This window comes from Phalacrocorax carbo, chromosome 4, assembly GCF_963921805.1.
Source record: "Phalacrocorax carbo chromosome 4, bPhaCar2.1, whole genome shotgun sequence".
NCBI lineage: Eukaryota > Metazoa > Chordata > Aves > Suliformes > Phalacrocoracidae > Phalacrocorax > Phalacrocorax carbo.
In genome coordinates this window covers 46,350,231-46,369,985 of record NC_087516.1, presented here as the reverse complement: position 1 = coordinate 46,369,985, position 19,755 = coordinate 46,350,231, and the positions used below count along the sequence as shown (strand labels likewise).

At 37.0% G+C, this 19,755-nt stretch overlaps 1 protein-coding gene across 11 annotated transcripts in view; it reads left to right on the top strand.

Annotated features, from left to right (window-relative positions):
* RAPGEF2 (Rap guanine nucleotide exchange factor 2) overlaps positions 1–19,755 on the top strand; it is a 190,301-nt gene that overhangs the window by 148,071 nt on the left and 22,475 nt on the right. For all 11 annotated transcript variants that reach the window (XM_064449788.1, XM_064449787.1, XM_064449782.1 and 8 more), the window contains 10 exons: positions 2,729–2,906; positions 5,265–5,401; positions 5,972–6,130; positions 7,770–7,922; positions 8,273–8,437; positions 11,435–11,542; positions 11,630–11,833; positions 11,921–12,029; positions 14,225–14,471; positions 19,049–19,206. In XM_064449788.1, the coding sequence (XP_064305858.1) occupies positions 2,729–2,906; positions 5,265–5,401; positions 5,972–6,130; positions 7,770–7,922; positions 8,273–8,437; positions 11,435–11,542; positions 11,630–11,833; positions 11,921–12,029; positions 14,225–14,471; positions 19,049–19,206 (1,618 nt within the window). The remainder of the gene's footprint in view (positions 1–2,728; positions 2,907–5,264; positions 5,402–5,971; positions 6,131–7,769; positions 7,923–8,272; positions 8,438–11,434; positions 11,543–11,629; positions 11,834–11,920; positions 12,030–14,224; positions 14,472–19,048; positions 19,207–19,755) is intronic.

Below are 19,755 nucleotides of genomic sequence, written 5' to 3'. Positions count from 1 at the left end.
CTATTGTTCCGTAACTAAGGGTTCTTGTGTGGATGTGCTTGATTTTTCTAATACGAGGGAGTACAAAAGACCTCAAAGTAGGTGGGTTATGAAGTTTAACGTGTCAGCAAGAGGACCTTGAATCTTTAATGTCGGACTTGATGCTACTAAGCCTCAAGAAGCTGTTTGCAATGGTTTCTTTTTAGATAAATTGGTGCATGCTTTTAACAAGAAGACAGATCCAAGTATTCTTTATAACGTAACAAAACTCATACAAAACTTCTTGCATATTTAAACAGAGTTCTTGCGGGATGAGTTGTTTGATTCTTTACTAGAATGAATGTATATTGCCTATGTGGAAAGGCTACATTTGTGTTCTTTTGCACACTTTTGTGTAATCATAACGTTTTCAGAAAGTTGCTTGAAAAAATGTATTTTTTTTTTCCTCAAAAGATAAGGTTTATTTTTAAAGGTGTCCTAAGGTAAAATAATACATTTTCTTATGACTCTGTGGATTGTTGCATTCAATTCTGAGCTGCTTTATTGCAGTGGTTTGTATTTTTTGATAATTAGTAATAGTCGCTTTATCATTCAGGTTTCTACCAATAACTTAAGTTGTCAAAAAGATTTAATTAGCTCTGTAGAACGTGACGATCTTTGGGAATTGCTTGTAGCCTTCAGTAGTATTTTTAATGTATTTTCTGAATGCAAAGTTACATTTCATTTCAGCGTGAGAATTTTTTTAAAATAGCATCAACTTTTCTTGGTAATAGAGCTTCAACTTCTATCCAGTTTTGGTTTATTGTTTTAAGACAGTCAAATAACTTGTACAGAATCTGATTATTAAAAGACAATATGTGGAATTCTGTCATGTATGTTAGCATTGCGTGACTAAATTTAGTTCTGCATTCATTCTATTAACATGCTTTTAAGAGAGCTTAATCTAGGCAGGGAGGAGGGGCGCTTGTTAGTAATGGGAAGGTTTGCAAAATTGACTGCATTAGTCAGTCCCACTGTCACTGGGATTGTCACTGTTGGAGACTTCTGATTCTGACAGATCGGTGTCATAAGCTGTGTATCTACTGACTCATCATCACTAATTTTCCACCAGTCGCTTTTGATGAAGGCTATTTTGTAAGAGTAGTTAGAGCAACTGTTTCAACTATATCATAGGGAACATGCATGTTAAGCGCAGTAGGAATGCTAATGAAAATACTGCTATCAGTGCTATCATTTTTTTGTTTGTATGCTGGTATAACATCCTTCTTTATCCTGCTTAAGAAATGGTCAGCAATTTTTTTTCTTAAAAGTAACCAAAAAACCTAAACCAACCAACCAACCAACCAAAAAACCCCAAGAAAACAACCAAAAACCACAAAGTGAGAATAATTTGGATATTGTATAGGTGGTGTTATCGTGCTTTTTATATTAACCAAACCCTGTTACAAAGCTTGTGTTGTGCTGTAGGACAGAAGTGTTTAAGAATGACACTAGCTGCGCTGATCTGTCTTCAGCCATATGCTATCATTCATAAGGTGGCTGAATATAATGGCATTAAAGTAACAGATGTCAGCTGCAGCTAGTGAGGCAGGAATAGGGAAGATGATTCTACAAAAATACCAACGTAATTTGTCTTACCTTCTCTGTGTTTGGAGGTTGACCTACTTTAGGGTGGGTTTTTTTACCAGTGTGAGAGACAGATCGATAAAGCAGGCTTTAGTATAGATGTGTTTGCCCCATGTAGTGTTTTTAAAGTAGACATGAATGCACTGTGTGCTTCCAGAGTCTCAGAAACAAACCATCCCTATAAGGCATGTGAAGCTTGATTTCTCAAGCTATAGCTTAAAACTTGCTCATTAGAAGCTTGCATTTCTTTAAAAATTGTCATAGCTGAGCCTTGGCAGCTGCCATGGTATTAAATCAGATTCTGGGAAAAAGCAGCTTTATCAGCTGTGACAGACAAAGGTTTGTGGGATTTATTAAGTGTTTGGTCTTAAAACTGAATCATTAAAATGTTTTTAACTTTAGGTGCTATACTGATGACCTCAGGCTATATATATGGACTATGTTTTCCTTCATTTTAATACAATTTAATGGAGGTTAAGTTTGGCAGATATTCTATGTAGTCCATCTGTGGTGTTTAAGCAGTGACTACACATTTTTTATGCATCTGTAAATTCTTATACTGTTTATCAGCAAATGAAAGCCATATTTAACTATGTTCAACTGGAATTGTAAAAAGTCCTAGATTACTGGGAGATAGCAAAATTCCTGTAGCGTTTTGATGCTGTACTTATTTCCCAAAGCTGACTACTTAAAATTACATTGCATTTCTAAGTGTCTGGAGATGTGAAGTTGGGGTGGGAACAGAAACAAACTGTTTTAAATGAACTGTTTATTTAAAAAATATATATATTAAGCTAATATTCCAAGAAATTGTTCCTTGAAATATAATTGCCTTTGATTTCCCCAAGACCTACTGTTTAATGTATGTTGAATCCTGTTTGTGTGGCTGATAGAAAAAAGTGTTAAAAGCCCTGTTTAAAAATGGTTTGGTGTTGATTAATGGTTGGTTCTTTTAAAAAGATATGTAAAGAAAAAATCAATATAAAACATATTGAGTGAATTTGAATGATCTGTTAGGTGACAGAATTAATTTCTGTATATTTACCTAGAAAACTGTAGAAGCGAAGAACATATTTAAATGTTGGTTGTTTTGTTTTTTTTAATTGTTTATACCTGAATTTAGGCTACAGAAAGTGAGGCTGGTGATATGGATCTCAGTGGGTTGCCAGAGACAGCAGTGGATTCTGAGGATGATGATGATGAAGAAGACATTGAAAGGGCATCAGATCCTTTGATGAGTAGGGATATTGTTAGAGACTGCTTGGAGAAAGACCCAATAGACAGGACAGATGATGATATTGGTAAGTATTGCAATGTAGTAAAATACTATCAAATTTCTTCTTGTCCACCAAAAAAGGATTAACTTTTGAGCTTGAGGTTTTATGTTAATCATTCATTTTTGTAGTTGGTAAGTTTAGTGTTTATTCTGTAAGGTGATTCAGAAATGTCATAAATTCAGCCACTGAATGAGTACAACCAAAGAAGAAGAGGAAAACACACATGGGTGAAAACTATTAGTTACTGGCCCTTTAGATCTCGAACATCAACTTTTAATTGACATCAGAACTGGTTTATAAAGTAAACACCATTGTGTACTGGAAAACCTTGGGAAAGTCAACATTAATGTCAGCACTGGATGCTTATCACATTAAAGTTTTTAATTGTAGGTTGTGATGTGTCTGTTTTAAACTACAGATACAGTTCTGTGTTAAACATTGGAGCCTTTAAGACCTCTACATAAATGTGCATCTAATCAAACTGATTTGCTATGTTAGTGTACAGGCTAATGCATTGAAAGCAAAGCAGAACTAGGATTCAAATTCTTAAAATTTCTAATCTAATCTGTTTCACTGCCTGAGTTTTAATTTTTTTCTTTTGTCAAAGTATGACTAAATGATGATTAAGGTTGATTATCAGATGATTAAGGGACTGAAGCATCTCTCATATGAGGAAGGTCTAAGAGAACTGGGACTGTTCAGCCTGGAGAAGAAAAGTCTCAGGGTGGATCTTATTCATGCATGCAAATACCTGGAGGGAGGGTGTAAAGATGACAGAGCCAGGCTCTTCTTAGTGGTGCCTGGTGACAGGACCAGAGGCAGTGAGCACAAACTGAAATCCAGAAGGGTCTGTCTGATGACCAGGAAACGCTTTGTTTGTTTGTTTCCTGTGAGGGTGACTGAGCACTGCATAGGTTGCCCAGAGAGGTGGTACAGAGGTCCCCTTCCTTGGAGGTATTCAGAAGCCAGCTGGAATTGGTCCTGGGCAATTGGCTGTAGGTGGCCCTGCTTGAGCAGGAGGGCTTGACTGGACAGCCTCCAGAGGTCCCTTCCAATCTCAACCATTCTGTGTTTCAGGGTGAATATAAATATAGGAAAAAGATGAGGTCCTACTGACTACTTTCAGTAGGTTTTTTAGATCAAACTGAATGCAAAAAATGTCTAGCATTTAGGTTACATAATTCCTCAGCAGGACTACTAAGAAAAATTGAACTCTAGTTATGAACAATGTAAAAAGTGAAAATATGGGAGAAGTTAACAGCTGAGTACAAGTATAACTCCAGGGCCTACAGAAGACAGACCAGCAATAGTCACCTTTGAGATAGTAATACTGTTCTGTCTGGAATTTTGTGAACATGCCAGGTGGTGATCATGTACAATTTACTGTTAGGCCTAGCCTAGGAAGGGATGGCTTTACTAATGCCCTAGCTCAATTTTTGAAATTTCTGTTCTTAATGTCTTGCTGTGTGTCCTGGTTTCAGCTGGAATAGAGTTAATTTTCTTCCTAGTAGCTGGTATAGTGCTGTGTTTGGGATTTAGTATGAGAATAATGTCAACGACACACTGATGTTTTAGTTGTTGCTCAGTAGTGCTTACACTGGTCAAGGACTTTTCAGTTCCCATGCTCTGCCGGGTGCACAAGGAGTTTGGAGGGGACACAGCCGGGGCAGCTGGCCCCGACTGACCAAAGGGATATTCCATACCATATGGTATCATGCTCAGCATATTAACTGGGGGGAGTTGGCTGGGGGGCAGCGATCCACTGCTTGGGGACTGGCTGGGTATTGGTTGATGGGTGGTGAGTGGTTGCCTCACTTGTTTTTCCTGTTTTTTGTTCTTCTCTCTCTCTCTCTCTTATTGTTTTCCTTTTCATTAATACTATTATTATTGCATTTTATTTCAGTTATTAAACTGTTCTTACCCCAACCCATGATTTTTCTTTCTTTTGTTCTTCAGATTCTCTATTCCATCCCACCAGGTGGGAGGGTGAGCGAGGTCCTGTGTGGTGCTTGGTTGCTGACTAGAGTTAAACCACGAGACTGTGTTTTATGTAGGCCTATCGTAGTCTTCATGGACTTATTGCCCTGTCTAGCTGGAGAATTAGAATTTCATCGGTTGTGTTCAGAGCTCTCGGGTTACGTTACAATTCTTCCATTATACTGACTTTTACTTTGCAGGGCTTCTATTGATGATATGACCAGCCAGTCTGTGTCTACAAAATACCCAGTAATTACAACAGGCCACTGTACATGATTTATTAGTATACAGAAACGATTGTGCAGCATTTTAGCTTAAGTAGCCTTAGGCATCTTGCTGAAGAACTGCCTTTGCTGTGCTTTATTGTTTTGACATGCACGATTCAGTGGGCTTTTTCTCCTTCAGAACAACTACTGGAATTCATGCATCAATTGCCTGCTTTTGCCAACATGACAATGTCAGTGAGGAGAGAGCTCTGTGCTGTAATGGTGTTTGCAGTTGTGGAGAGAGCAGGAACTATTGTACTAAACGATGGGGAAGAGGTCAGTAGAAGTTACTTTGGACTCTCCTATTATACCAGACATCCCAGATTCAACAGGGTTAAGGTCCTCTTTTGTTGCTTAAAAATTAAAAAAGAAAAAGTAACATCGATCAGTTAAATTATGTCTCTTTTTGTTCTGCATTCCGTTTTTTGTTTAAGCACTCACACAACATTTATGCAATAAAAGCATATGAGAATACTCTTCATAATGTACAAAATGCTTCCTGCCTATTGGAGCGGATTTTGGGAGTTTATTTCAGTGTTTAAGTGGTGGTTTAAAACCACCATTTTTATTTTTATTTTTTCCTTTTTTAATAAAAAATATATGTTTATTTTTACAGTCTTACATAAATTCTTAACATTATAATTAAACGAAGGATTCCAGTTTTCTTAAGCTGGAAATAGCTACACGTGTTTTCATAAATGTTTTCAAAACATTCATAAATGTTTTCAATAGGTGCTAAAAAATAACTTTTTCTTTGGAAAAATGGTAAGGGTTTTACCTATAGAGTATGATATTAGAATTTCAAGTGATTCTGTTTTCACGTATCCTGCAACATTTGATTTATAGCTGGATTCCTGGTCAGTCATTTTGAATGGCTCTGTGGAGGTGACGTACCCTGATGGAAGAACAGAGATACTCTGCATGGGGAACAGTTTTGGTGTTTCCCCTACCATGGAAAAGGAATATATGAAAGGAGTGATGAGAACCAAAGTGGATGACTGCCAGGTAGTGTGTTGGACTGTAATACACGCAAAATCATGTACATATAGGCTTAATGCAACTTAATAACCAGACGTGGTTTTATTTTACACTGAATATATGTAAAATCTCCAGCATGTAACCCTGTACAATGGTTGGGAAATACAGTTCCTGCATACCCACAGTCTGGGAAATTGAATTCGCATCATCATTTTGGGTGAAGAGGTTTGTTTACATGCTTCCTCCAGAACTTGGGGTCCAGCAGCCTGTTGCATAAATCCATTGCTTCAAACTTTCCCTTAGGATCTCAAGATCTATTGGCCATTACAGGCTCTTACTTCTACAGGTGATAACCTTCTTCCTTAATTCAGCTACTGAATCTTGAAGTAGTACAAGCTCTTTGTCCCACAGTTTGAGTAGACATTCTAGTTTCAGCCAATCCAGCCTTTCAGGAAAAATGCCTTGATGTTTGCTGTAGCATAAAACTACTAACCTGTGGTTGCTATTTACTTATTCCCATCCAGAAGATAATACCCAAACTCTGGGTGAATTAAGCATTTTGCTTGGTCCTGATGGCTAATTAGCTTCTAGTAGATGCCATTTGAAATAGGTGTAAATGTATCTTAAGTTAGTCACCTGGTTTAGTTTGCCCATCTAACTTCCAAAAAGTGCATAAATGGTATCTTGTTAGGATAATGTTTTTCAACAAATCTAAACTGTGGGAGTTCTGTTTCAGCTGCTATTAGCTGCTAGAAATAAAAAAGATATGTAAATAAATTCTGAAGAATGCAGGAGAAAAGACTGTCTCTTTGGATCTCATGCTTATTTATCAACTTTTCAATCAGAAGACAGTATCACGTCCTTTCAGTTAAATACCCAAGTTAATATAAGATGACAATTTATTTCTGAGTATTTGCCCCCAAAAAGATACAGAAGTATGAAACTGTTAACAAGTTATAGAAAACAATTCATAGTCTATACAGTATTTTTTTTACTAAGTTGTAGTAGGTGGTCTTAATTACGTTTGCATAGTGTTGGTGCTAGGAATATTCTTCAGATATTTATTCTTGCATTTTTTCTTGGCTGAGCAGAAGACTGTAGAAAATATTTTTTCCTGCTGTATGCTTTAATCCAGAAGTAATTTGTTTCTGTGTGCCCACACTCGTGTAATTGAATAAAAGTTAGTTTTCTTTATGATTGACTTCATTAATAATAAATATGAAAAATGAAAATTATTTACGGCAGCAGTAGGCACAAAAACCTAAAAGCTTGGTTTTCCCTTCAATCTCTTAACCCTCTAAACACCACACAAAAACTTGCATGGGAGAAAAAATACTACCTAGGATACTGAGCTTCATCTCCAGCAGAGGGGAGGTGAAAGCAACTAAACAAAAATGGCTGATAATGCTAAATCTTCTTGCTCTGACGAATCTTGGCCTCCTCTAACTGCAAGATTGTAGTGGAAGTACTGTCCTTGTGTATTCATCTGCTTACTGCAGCTGAACGGCTGGAAAGACGAATTTGGCTCGCTGCAGGTTGAGAAACTTTGGCTCACTGCAGGCTGAGAAGCTACTTTATCTTTTCTATTAATAGAGTACTTGCATCTTAAGTCTGCTTTTCTGAAGATTTTTATGTTTTAATACTGGTGCACAACGATTCTTTCCAGTTTGTTTGCATAGCCCAGCAAGATTACTGCCGCATCCTCAATCAAGTGGAAAAGAACATGCAGAAGGTGGAAGAGGAAGGGGAGATTGTGATGGTGAAGGAGCACAGGGAGCTTGATCGCACTGGAACAAGAAAAGGTCACATTGTCATCAAGGTAAAAGCAAAAGAGGGAGTGCCTTGCAAAAGTCTGTGTTCTATAAACAACTTGGCAAGTTAGGTCCAGGATTAGTTGAGATATATATTATAAAAATATATATTTGAAAATAGAGAATAATTCTAGTTTTTCTCTTTATTATTATGTGCAGGTGATTTCTATAAAAAATTACATAAATTTTTTACATTTCTAATCACAGTGGTTATACTGTTGCGTTTGCTTAGCTCATTAGTCAGTAGATGCCAGTATTCTTTCTAGTTTAACAAATCTGCAGTATGTTACAAGACAACAATTTTGCATTTTTTAAAAAATCTGGTTTAATAACTAAGATTTTTTTTTCTTTTTAATAGGGAACAGCTGAAAGGTTAACAATGCATTTGGTGGAAGAACACTCTGTGGTAGACCCAACATTTATAGAAGACTTCCTCTTGACATATCGGACCTTTCTTTCCAGCCCAATGGAAGTGGGCAAGAAGTTGTTGGAGTGGTTCAATGACCCCAGCCTCAGGGATAAGGTTAAAATCCCCTGAATTACATACCTGTTACCATTTCCATTGAAATATAAGCTATTAAGAATAAAATGTATTTTAGAGAGAATGACTAAACTGAATAAGACAGAAATAGCTGGTGCTACATTTTAATGGCAGAATATGTGGATAACACTAACAAAATATTTTTTCCTTATTTTCTTTTATTTAAGTATTAATGTGCTCAGGCAAGGCAAATTAGCCATGTTTTACCTTGCTGTGGTTTTACTGCATAACTGAGTTGCTTGCAAGTATAGGGAAAGTTTTTTTCCAATAATTAGTATTTTTATTTAATATAATTCAATAGAATTCAATTGTGTCTGGAAATTTGAGCATATAACTAAGTTCTGTGTTCTCCATACATAATACATACATACATAATACTACTTAACACAACTTGGCAAACATTTTGTGATAATTTCTTTTTATATCAAGAGACTAGAAATATAGCCATTGTTAAGAATCTGATGAGCCTTACACAGCATTTAGAAATACCCAACCCAAATACAAGAAAGCAATCAAACATCATCTTCCCTAAACAAAACTACCATGATGGAAGAGTAAGGCCCTGTATATCCAGTTTTGGCACACTGTCTGTTGAGGCTATGCTGTGCTTCACACTGTAGTGCTTTATTTTCACTTGTATACAAATTTCTTATAGGTAAAAAAAACCTAGTAAAAATTTCCAAATGTTTTTTGCAAATATGAAACCAAGGGAATTGTATCAATAAGGTTAAAAAGAAATTTGGTTTTCAACTCTTATTTAGATCTGGGTATTGCTTTGAGAAATGCTACTATGCCTGTGTATTGGAGGAAGGATCTTCCATTTGGGAGAGACAATAGGCTTTGCAGCTAATATTGTTTAGCATAGGCTTGTTACAGATTCAGAGCTATAATATTGGAGTTAATCTTTAAACTTATTTTTCTTGTCCTCCAATGGATAATCCCCTCAGCCTCTGTAAAAGCGTGAGCCAGCACAGTTTGTGGTATCAGGTCTGAAAACAGAGCAGCTCTTTGTTCTGCCGTCTCAATAACCAGCCCTTTCTGACATCCAGTAGCACTGACAGAAAGGCAGGAGTCAGAGAACAGCTTGGGACAAGTGGAGATAAGCAAGTGGGGAACAAGGGATCTGGAAGATTTTGGCTGTTTTGTGTTAGGGGCTGATAGGCAGTGAGGAGAGGGAAAGGGGTGAGCAGAACTTCCTGAGGATGATCAGTACTCAGTAGTAATCACACTGGGACATTTGAGGTGATCATTTGCTGGTGATTTTGCCCAGGAGCAGGGTACTTGACTTTACAGCTTTAATCTTCTTTTAACGCTGTTCCTGGTTGTGACACAAGTAATAGCATTCCTCTGGAAGTCACCGTCCAACCCTTTCCAGCACAGTGTTGTTTGCGTGTACATTAGTAAGTCCCAGCTTTGAAAGCAGCGTTGATATTGAAACTATCACTGCAGTGACTGGAAATATATTATGTGGTATGGCTTACAACTTCCCAGCCAATTTTGAAAATCTACAATTAGCCTAAGTTTAACCAGACATTGTCTGGATCTTCCAATGTCATCCACATTAACGAGAAACACCACAGATGTTTAACAGAAAGGAAGTTCATCTTGGATTTCAAAGGTGGAAAAATCTCAAATATGTTGGAAATGGTACCCCTAGCCTACACCCCTGTGGCTGCAGCACATAGTGCTGTGCAGTTGCCTGCTGTTAGAAATCTGAACTCTTGAGGAGTTCTGAAGTACTTGATTAGTTTGGTGATTAATTTTGGCAATTATTCTGAATTCACTGGCTTTTCTGGGGTAAAAGGCAAACTGCTTGGAAACTGTATGTGAGGGTGGCAGGGTTTGGTTTTGGATGCCTGGTGTCAGACCTTTAGCATAAGAGGCTGCAGAGGTTTAGATTTTGTGCAGATGCAAAGAATGTACAGGGGTTAGCTTCAGCTGATGAAAATTTGTATGAGATTTTGTTCTTAAGCTCTAGTTTTTGAAATGTTTAGAGGTTTTTCTCTACTAAATTACTTTCCCAACATAACAGAAGAAACACAGCAGTATTTTTAGAGATAACTTTGAGTGGCACAACCATTTTGGGTTCAGGAGCTTTTTAAAAATAGTGTCAATGAATATTAATTCAAGACATCAAAACTCTCTTATTTTGTAAGAACAAGTGCTGCTGATGTTCCAGGTCAAATCGCGCACTGAGATAAAATTATGTAGTGGAAGCATATAGTTTTAAAAAATGCAGCTCTAATTTTGTGGCTTTACCTTCAATAACATTAACTGATAGTATTTCTTTAAGGGTTTTTCCTAACAAAGTGTAAAATACCACCTAAGATCCTTCTGAACTTGATAATCATAGTTGCTTGAGGGTAGTAGGGGTGGAGAGAAAGGAGTAGTAGTAGACTGAAAGATTGACTCTAAGAGAAAGAATTGCCTGTATTTGCTGTTAAAACCTCTTTCCTGCTTCTCACAATAGCTCCTTTTTTCCTGCCTCTCTAAACATACAATAGTTCTTTTACACAGGTAAATGCCTAATGAAGTTAATGGTAGCTTATCTAAAAATTTGTGAGATTCAAGAACCAATATAAAGCAGTTTCAGAAGCTTTATGATCATGTGCTTGAAGTAAGCAGATTTGGAAATGTACATGAACAGGAAATTGTTGCCTCATACCTGTGTGCTCTATTCCCTACTCAATCAAATTTGATACGGCCAGTGTTAATTTTCTAACTCACGGTATTCTTTCTGAGATACAACATAAAATAGCTTATACAAAAGAAAGCAATTTTAATACTTAATTCTTTCTATCCTCCTGGTAAATGATTGTGTATTAGTAAGGTTAGGTTTGGATGTGTATATAGAATATAATATTTAGGATCCCAATGGAAATTTACAGGGGCTTTAAGGAGCGGTATTTTTAAAGGACTTACCAGTAGTGCTGTTCTAGATATTCCTGGAGAATATTTATATTATTGATTGATTTTCAGGTTACACGGGTAGTATTGTTGTGGGTGAACAATCACTTCAATGATTTTGAAGGAGATCCTGCTATGACTCGATTTTTGGAAGAATTTGAGAACAATTTGGAGAGGGAGGTAAGAGTGAGGGTTTTTTCTGACAGTTTGGGATGTCGGGGAGTAGTCAGGCTGTTATGTATAACTCATTATGCTTTTCTTTTGTAGAAAATGGGTGGACATTTGAGGCTGTTAAATATTGCTTGTGCTGCTAAAGCTAAACGAAGATTGATAACCTTAACAAAGCCATCTCGAGAAGCCCCTTTGCCTTTTATCTTGCTGGGAGGGTCAGAAAAGGGATTTGGAATCTTTGTTGACAGTGTAGATTTTGGTAGCAAAGCTACAGAAGCAGGCTTGAAACGTGGAGACCAGGTATGTAATTTTAAAATGTCTCCCCCCCCCCTTTTGTTTCCTTTCTCTTTGCTAAATAAAAATAACACCACCTGTTTGTAATTTTAGATACTGGAAGTGAATGGTCAAAACTTTGAAAACATTCAGCTGTCAAAAGCCATGGAAATCCTTAGAAATAACACTCATCTGTCTATCACTGTGAAAACCAATTTATTTGGTAAGTTTGTGTACACTTTCTGTTCTAATTTATATGGAGTCTTCATTTTTATTTTAATGGTTTAAAATTTTTTGTTTGAAATGCTTTTTTTGCTGGGGAGAATAGAAAAAGGAAGCTTGCAGGTCCTAAAATACTTTTGTTCATAATTGCAGAGAAAAATTTATGAATAGGGTCTTACATTAAGTGGCTTCACTCTCACAAGTCCATGTTTCTCGATTAAGAGGAACTATTGCAACCATTTAGCTTGAATTTATAAAACTTGTTTGTACAGGCAACGTTAGTCCTTTTTCAAGAAGCAAGCCTCTTCTGGAATTTCATCTGATTAGTGATCTTAATCTGTCTGCTGAATTTGCTCATAGTTTTCCGGTCGGTGCCCACAATGAGTGCAACAAGGTTAATAGAAACTTTCTTGCCAGCTGCGTGAAAACAATCTTGCTGCCCTCCGAATCTATTCTCTTCATTTCTCCCTCTAAAAAGTACTAAAGCAGTCACGAAGCTTAAGCAGCTCAAGACCTCAGCTAGCATCATAAGTTATTAATAGTTTGTGGTGTTTGTCTGATTTTTACTACTGGATACTTGGATTATTTATATAATTTAGTGATGTGTTCCCCAAATATTTTTTTCAGGATCAGGTTCTTTGTTGCAAATAAGTAGGGCAGAATATTACCACAGGATGTCACTGCACTAAACAATTGATTAAATATGCTTAGGTTATCTCCAGAAGTAATTTGTCAAATCTATTTCTGGGGGAGGATTTTTTTTTTGTTTTGCAGTACAGATTCTAATATTTTGTTCCTAATAATTAAGGCATTTCTTCATATATCTGTATATGCTTGTTTAGCAGTATGTGCTTGTTTCTCTATGTGTAAGTTCTGTGTAACAATCCTTCACAGACTAGGTTTTTGGATCTCATGTTGCTTTAGTATGTTTAAGATTAAACCCGATTTCTTAATTTCTTCAGAAGTTGTGTTTCTCTGAGTTTTTAATCTTGTTGCTCCACTGCAAATACTGAAATCACGTCACAGAAGAGTCTCAGAATGGTTACTTTCTGGTGTATTGCATGCAGTATTTCATGTCAACAAATCCCAAAAGGAGAGTTTCCTTTTTTTAAACAGCATCATTTTGTCTGTATCCAATTTGTCTCTCCAGCCCCCAGCTCCTTTTCAACAATATGCTTATTGGCTTGGATTACCTCCCTCCGCTTTTCTTTGTGTTTCTTACTTGAAGCTTTTGAAGTCTCTTGGTGATTTGTTGTGTACCTCTGGAGATAAGGATGAATATTAAGGACGACAAAATTATTATGTAATAGTAAAACCTAGCCCATAATACTCATCCTTAGCTTTTTGCGCTTATTTCTACTACTTCTACAATTGGTCCCACTTTTTCTACAGTTCCTTGGTTTTAATTAACACTTTTAATTTAGTTTTCATTCATTTCAATTCATTATTACAAATCAACTCATCAGATGACTTTTCCAGTTATATATGGAGACTTCCTCTCATGCTTAGAATATGTGACCTCATCTCCAGATCAGTTTTGTTTGATTTATTTAAGTCTATCAACATTTTTGTGAAGCTAAAAGTTGCAGTAGAAGAACTAATTCACAAATTCGTCAGGTATTTCTGATGTTTTTTGTGTATATCTGGCAGATGGATGCAACACCCCTATCAAACATCGAAGGTGTCTCAGTAGTCTCATACTTTCTTGCATTTTCCTTATGACTTTGCAGTTTCCCCTCTGATTTCTGATTTTCTGATCCTGTTGCTAATACTTTCTTGTCCATATGAGAGCTTTTGTTGCTGGCTAAAACTTTCTTTCTCATTTTTTAGTTTTCCTATCTCATTTTTGCCTAGTGGGCTCTTTTTATGCGTGTTACTGTTCTGCAGAAGCCTGTGTCCTTAGGTGGAAAAGTCAAAGTCGTCCCGTTGACGCCATCTGTGCAAACATGTGGTCATTGAGTGTATTTCTATTGTGAGCTGGGCCAATTTACTGATTTTTTGATTCGCCTACAGAAAATTGAATGTCCTTTAAAAAATTTAAAAATTTTTTAAAGTCGTATCTCTAATTTAATACTTGAATTGACAGAACATCCTAATCAGTTTTTTGTGATGATTAATATTAAATTGATCTGGTGCACAGGGCTTTCTTTTACATTTTTGTTCTTTTTCTTTCCTCCCTTTTCTTGTCTTGTGCAGTTTTTAAAGAATTGTTAACACGGTTGTCAGAGGAAAAAAGAAACGGTGCTCCCCACCTGCCTAAAATTGGTGATATTAAAAAGGCGAGTCGTTATTCCATCCCAGACCTTGCTGTTGATGTGGAGCAGGTAATAGGATTAGAAAAAGTAAATAAGAAAAGTAAAGCCAACACAGTTGGGGGAAGAAATAAGTTAAAGAAGATACTTGACAAGACTCGAATCAGTATTCTGCCTCAGAAACCATACAAGTGAGTATTTCCTCTTAAATATTTGCTTTGTATTGAATTTTAATAATTTCTCATGATTCTTACAATTTTTCATGATGCTTTTTAACTTATTAATGCAAATCACACTTATATCTGAAAAACTATACTGGAAAATCGTAGTTTGAATATTTGAATGATCATAGACTACTAACAATGCACTCCTGACATCAATATGGATGTATCATATTTCTTATAGATGAAGTGATGGCACAAATACTTTTTCATGTCATTAACTCATTTCTTTTAAGAGGACTGTTAACTGGAAGTATCCCAGGCAATTAATTTCAGAATAACTCTGCAAACAGGTTTGCTTCCAAATGGTTGATAGAAGCAATTATTTCAATTCATCCACGTTCCAGTGGTCTACAAGAATTTCTGTGTACTGCCATAAGGGAGACAGAGGTGAAAATTTTAACTTGGATTCTTTGATAGAAATGAGTATTTCTTTTAACGAAAGCTAAATATGGTATCAGATAGGTTCTATTCTATGAACAGATTTTAGAAATAGAGTTCTGATAAGGACTGTTGGAAACAATAGGAGAATGAGGTTTATATGATTTTTATGGGAATGTGGTTCTTGGCCAAGACAGATGGCATCGATGGGAAAAATGAATTGTAGAGGGTAGTTGATGTGTAATCACTGTTTTCTCTTGCGTTCTTCTTTTCTGTGTCCCACTGAGGAATAAATCTATTCTATGTAAATTCATGAAAAAGACACTTGTGCTGAAAATCCAGGATTTTTTCCCTGCTGTTACTTTAAAAACAAAGTTTGCTTAAGTAGTGCTAGGTATTTCCTACTAAATGAATACTGTTCCGAAACATTACAAATAGAATGTTAGTAATGTAAAGATTAAATGAATATAAAATATTTTACCCAAATACTGGATATTTCTTAAATAGACACAGATACATCTCAGCAGAGGAGAATCTGTAAATCCTCTTTCTATGTTGTATGTCTTTAGAAGGCTTTCTTTTATTTCACAGGTCTTGTATGTTTGTTCCTCTGGTGAGCCATGCGTACTGTTAGGCATGATATTTTGCATTGTTCACTATTATTCAGAGCTTTTCCATAAATTTTTCTTCTTGGTTTTCTTTTTTTGTTTGATTCCTTTCATTTTTGCACTTCTGTGCAGGGACCTCTTTGGGTAAGACTCAGAAAAACAGTACACTTGACCTATTTTCTTTTCCTTTTGCTAGCTTTACTTCGTGTGTTATATATAGCAATTTGTCTGCAGAGCCTGTTGACATTCAGTTGTTTGTGGCTGCACGGTTTCTGCATAGAGATGTGTAGCTGTAGACTTTCCTGTTTGTGCTTTTTTCCCCCTCCCCCGTTGGATAGAAACTTCTATCTCATTCTCCCTAATAAGTAATCGTGTTGCATATATTAAGGGACTTTACCTATTCTGACATGTTTTTAAATACCAAAAATCAAGAGGGATGAAAAAAAGCTGATTTACTCATTAATTAAAGCAGGTATTTAAAGACTTCGTGAGTCAGCTAGCTTATGGCATGAAACTGTCCATCTTTTTGGAACATGAGTGCTGCCGAGGTCTCCAGTGTCTCCAGAATGTATCCAGATAAAACTAATCTTTAAACTAGAATGAGGTCACTCTCAGAGGGAGCTTGTCTGCTTCGTGAGACATTGAATCAGTACTAAAGATGAATCAGTTTCAGCAGGAGATAATGCCTTCCTTCAGTCTTGCTTTTTAGTCCAATAATGTCAAGTAACTTCCCAAACTGAGCAAACAGCACCATTTCCTCTGCATCTACTGGGAAATCTTCTCTCCGCCAGCTATGAGGCATCTCTTGAAGTGTGCTTTTGGCTACAGCCTCCGCTTAAGCATTTTGCTTTCTTTACTCTTCTAATCCAGAGCGGTTTTGTGGTCGGTAGGCGCAATTGTCCAAATAAGGACTAAACACAACCCCCACCTCCATCTCTAGCAAAGTTCTGCTAGTCCATAGTGCAGCATCCCAGACAAAGAAGCAGCCCCCCTCTCTCCTCTCTCTGTTTGCATCTCTGCAGTGGGATGTACAGGATACTGTGCTTTGAAGGAAGAAGCACTCAGACGGCTCTGCCATTCCATTATCCCTTCTACCCTATTTGACATTCAGCAGGAAAGTTATTTCTTAGTTAATGCTATCTCCCTGCGTGGCAAATGCATATAGAAAGCAATAGAAATGCCTTTCCTTTAAAACCACAATCTTTTTTCACCAGCATAATAAAATATTTTATCTAACAGCAGGGGCAGTTGATCTTCATGGGACCTGGAGTTTTCTAGTGTTGCTATTTGTATCTGAAATTTCTGGGGCTCATTTCTTGTTTGCATACATTAGAACTCACTCAGATTCTGATTTAAGTTTTAAAAACAGAGTAAACTGAGTGCAGAGTAAGTACTTTCCAGTTTAGTATATGAATACTTAGAATTGAGAAGAATTTTAGGAACTTTACTTATGTTTTTTTTTTTTAAACCTAACATTTGTCAATTAATCCGCTTTACTGAAGCTGCTTCGGTCATGATGTACAGGATAGATGTAAGATTGTATAAAACTGACAAACAACAAAAGGAATACATAATGCAAGTGAAATTATTAATATTAGGAGGGTCACATTGACTTAATTTGAGTTGAATTTAGAGAAAATACTGGTGTTGGCACATTTATGAAAAACACTCCGTGGTTGTTTAGAACCACCAGAAAGCACTCTTGAGTTTTGGGGGATTTGGGGTTTCTTGTTTGCATTGTGGTGTTTTTTTTATGTCTGTGTAGTGGTTCCTACTTGAAAGACAAGATGTCGATTGCTGGGATTGCTTTTAGTTGTAGTGAAAGTCATTCTTGCTTGTGGCTCACCATAAAAGTCCTCTGTGCTGAGGTGATCATCACTGCTTGTCACAGTATATTGTGCTTTATGTGGAGGTAGAGAAATACAGGCATTCAGATTCATCTTAACTTCTGATTGAGAGATAATCCAAGCACTTCTTTTTCAGTGGCCTTGAGCATTTCTGTCACTCTCATGGCTTGGGGTTTACTTTGTAAAATATTTTGGTAACACAGGGTTATGGTGTTTTGTGAAAACAAAACAATGAGGAAACCCAAACACATCGTATAGAGAGACCCCTTCAACCTTCTCCGAGTTGATTTGCCTTCTAAAAAGCAGTTGCTGTGTCCGTGTAATTAAAAACGTGTCTGAAATGCCCGGAGATACTGTCCTAGCTTCCCAGAGTACTGTTCAATTCATAGCACTTAAAGAAGTGGTACAAGACTGTACTGGGTAAAATAATTCAATGGTAAGCACAAAAGGATGCTTGTGCTCTTAACAGCTCAACGGGGGCAATTATCAGGCCCTTAATGACCTTTGTTTAGGTTTTCTGAGGAGGGATAGAACACTAGACAAAAGCTTAAGTGCCCAAAATTAGAGTACAAAGGGTCATTTGTGTGGCATCATTTAATTTAGTAGCTTGACTTTTTAGAGGTGCAGCAGTTTGCAATGAAACCTACGTTCCGGTTTATGCTTTATTTACATGTGTAGATACAGATGTAGATGTGCTTGGCTTTTAAAAAGGCTGTGTCTGTGGTAGCTAAATTTTTTATTTATTTTCATTTCCTGTAATGGCTGATATGCAACATTTTGCACCTCAGAGTGTTTTATTACGGATTTGCACCTATATATTAATAGAAAAGTTCAATGCCTTGCTCCAACTCTACATCCTGTAGCAGTTTTTCTGCTTCACTTGCTTATTATGAATGCAAAAGCAATAAGCAAATTAGTGCCTGCTATATTATGATGATAGCTCTGTCTCTGATCCATCTAGCACTACTGACCTCCTTTGGGACCCTGCCTTTCACAATTTAATAACACAAAATCCTTCACCTTTATCACAGAACACTTTATTTACGCCTGTCAGGCACTTTGGAGGGGATACTGATGTCACCAAGTGCGGATGCTTACTTTAGCCTTCCGAGTTAGCTGGCATCGCTTCAGTCACATTAAGTGAAGAGAAACTCAGAGAAGGTGATACAGGGTAGGGAAATGGATGATCTCAGCGATCCTCACTTATCTGTCTGTTGAAAGGTCTTAGACTGTATGGCTAGAATAAGGCCAGAGTACAATTGCAAATCCTATCTGTGATGGCCTGAAAGATCTATGAAATTCAGGTTTTATAAAAGCACTGAGGGGACAGCAGTATTAGTCAAAGTCTGGGTGATGGTGGGTGCAAGAATGATGAGGTATGATGCCACCTTTTGAATGAAGATCTTGGCTGCTGTGAGAATTCGTCAAAAAATAACGAGCCTAGCAACTCCTCAGAGCTTAGTGCTGAACACGAGGATCTTCTGGCAGTGTGAGCAGGCAGATCTAATCACTTTGAGTGGCCGTTTGGGTGCTGTTGACAAAGCTAGACAGCAAGCACTGTTGTTGGGAGAATTTTAACTTCTAAATGGTGATCGCTGTACTAACAATTGAACATGTGAAAATGTAACAATATAGATGTCCCTGCATCCCTCTAGTGTAGTCCAAGCTCTGAATGTCTGAGAGTCCTGATTTTATTTCTTTCTGGATGCAGTGACATTGGAATTGGCCAGTCTCAGGATGACAGCATTGTGGGACTGAGGCAAACAAAGCACATTCCTCCTGCTTTACCTGTCAGCGGAACCCTGTCATCCAGTAATCCTGATCTACTGCAGTCTCATCACCGCATCTTAGACTTCAATACTACTCCAGGTAAGGAACCTTTTGTTGTTGTTGTTCTTGACCTTATAATTTCCTTTCATTTATCTCTCTTTTGTTTTTGTGGACTCCCAGGGTCTGAAGATGCGTGTGAATTTTTATTAACTGTATGCTGTCACCTGCACATTAGCCACATATTAATTCATTAGGATTTATTACATCTGATCCAACATACTTTACCCGAATGTATCAGATGTCTATTTTTCAAGTATGTAGTATACAGAGTGCCTCTTACTGATTGAATGCTCTGGGCCAGTGAGAACATATTTTGTTTGGTATTTTATAATTTGCCCCAATAGGTCAGTCTTTACAAGACTGCAGTACTTTCAAATAGCACAGTAGATCATTAACTTACAGTAAAGCAAAAGGGCATTGGACTAGGACACAGGACATGCTTTTCGGTCTTTTTTGGAACAGACTTATATAATCTTGTACTACATCGGTAAGGGACAGAGTTTCAAAGTTCCCTGTTAGTCACCCTGCCCTAGAGCTGTATGCTGAGTTCTTTGTATATAAAAGTGATTTAAAATCCCATTCTGGAAT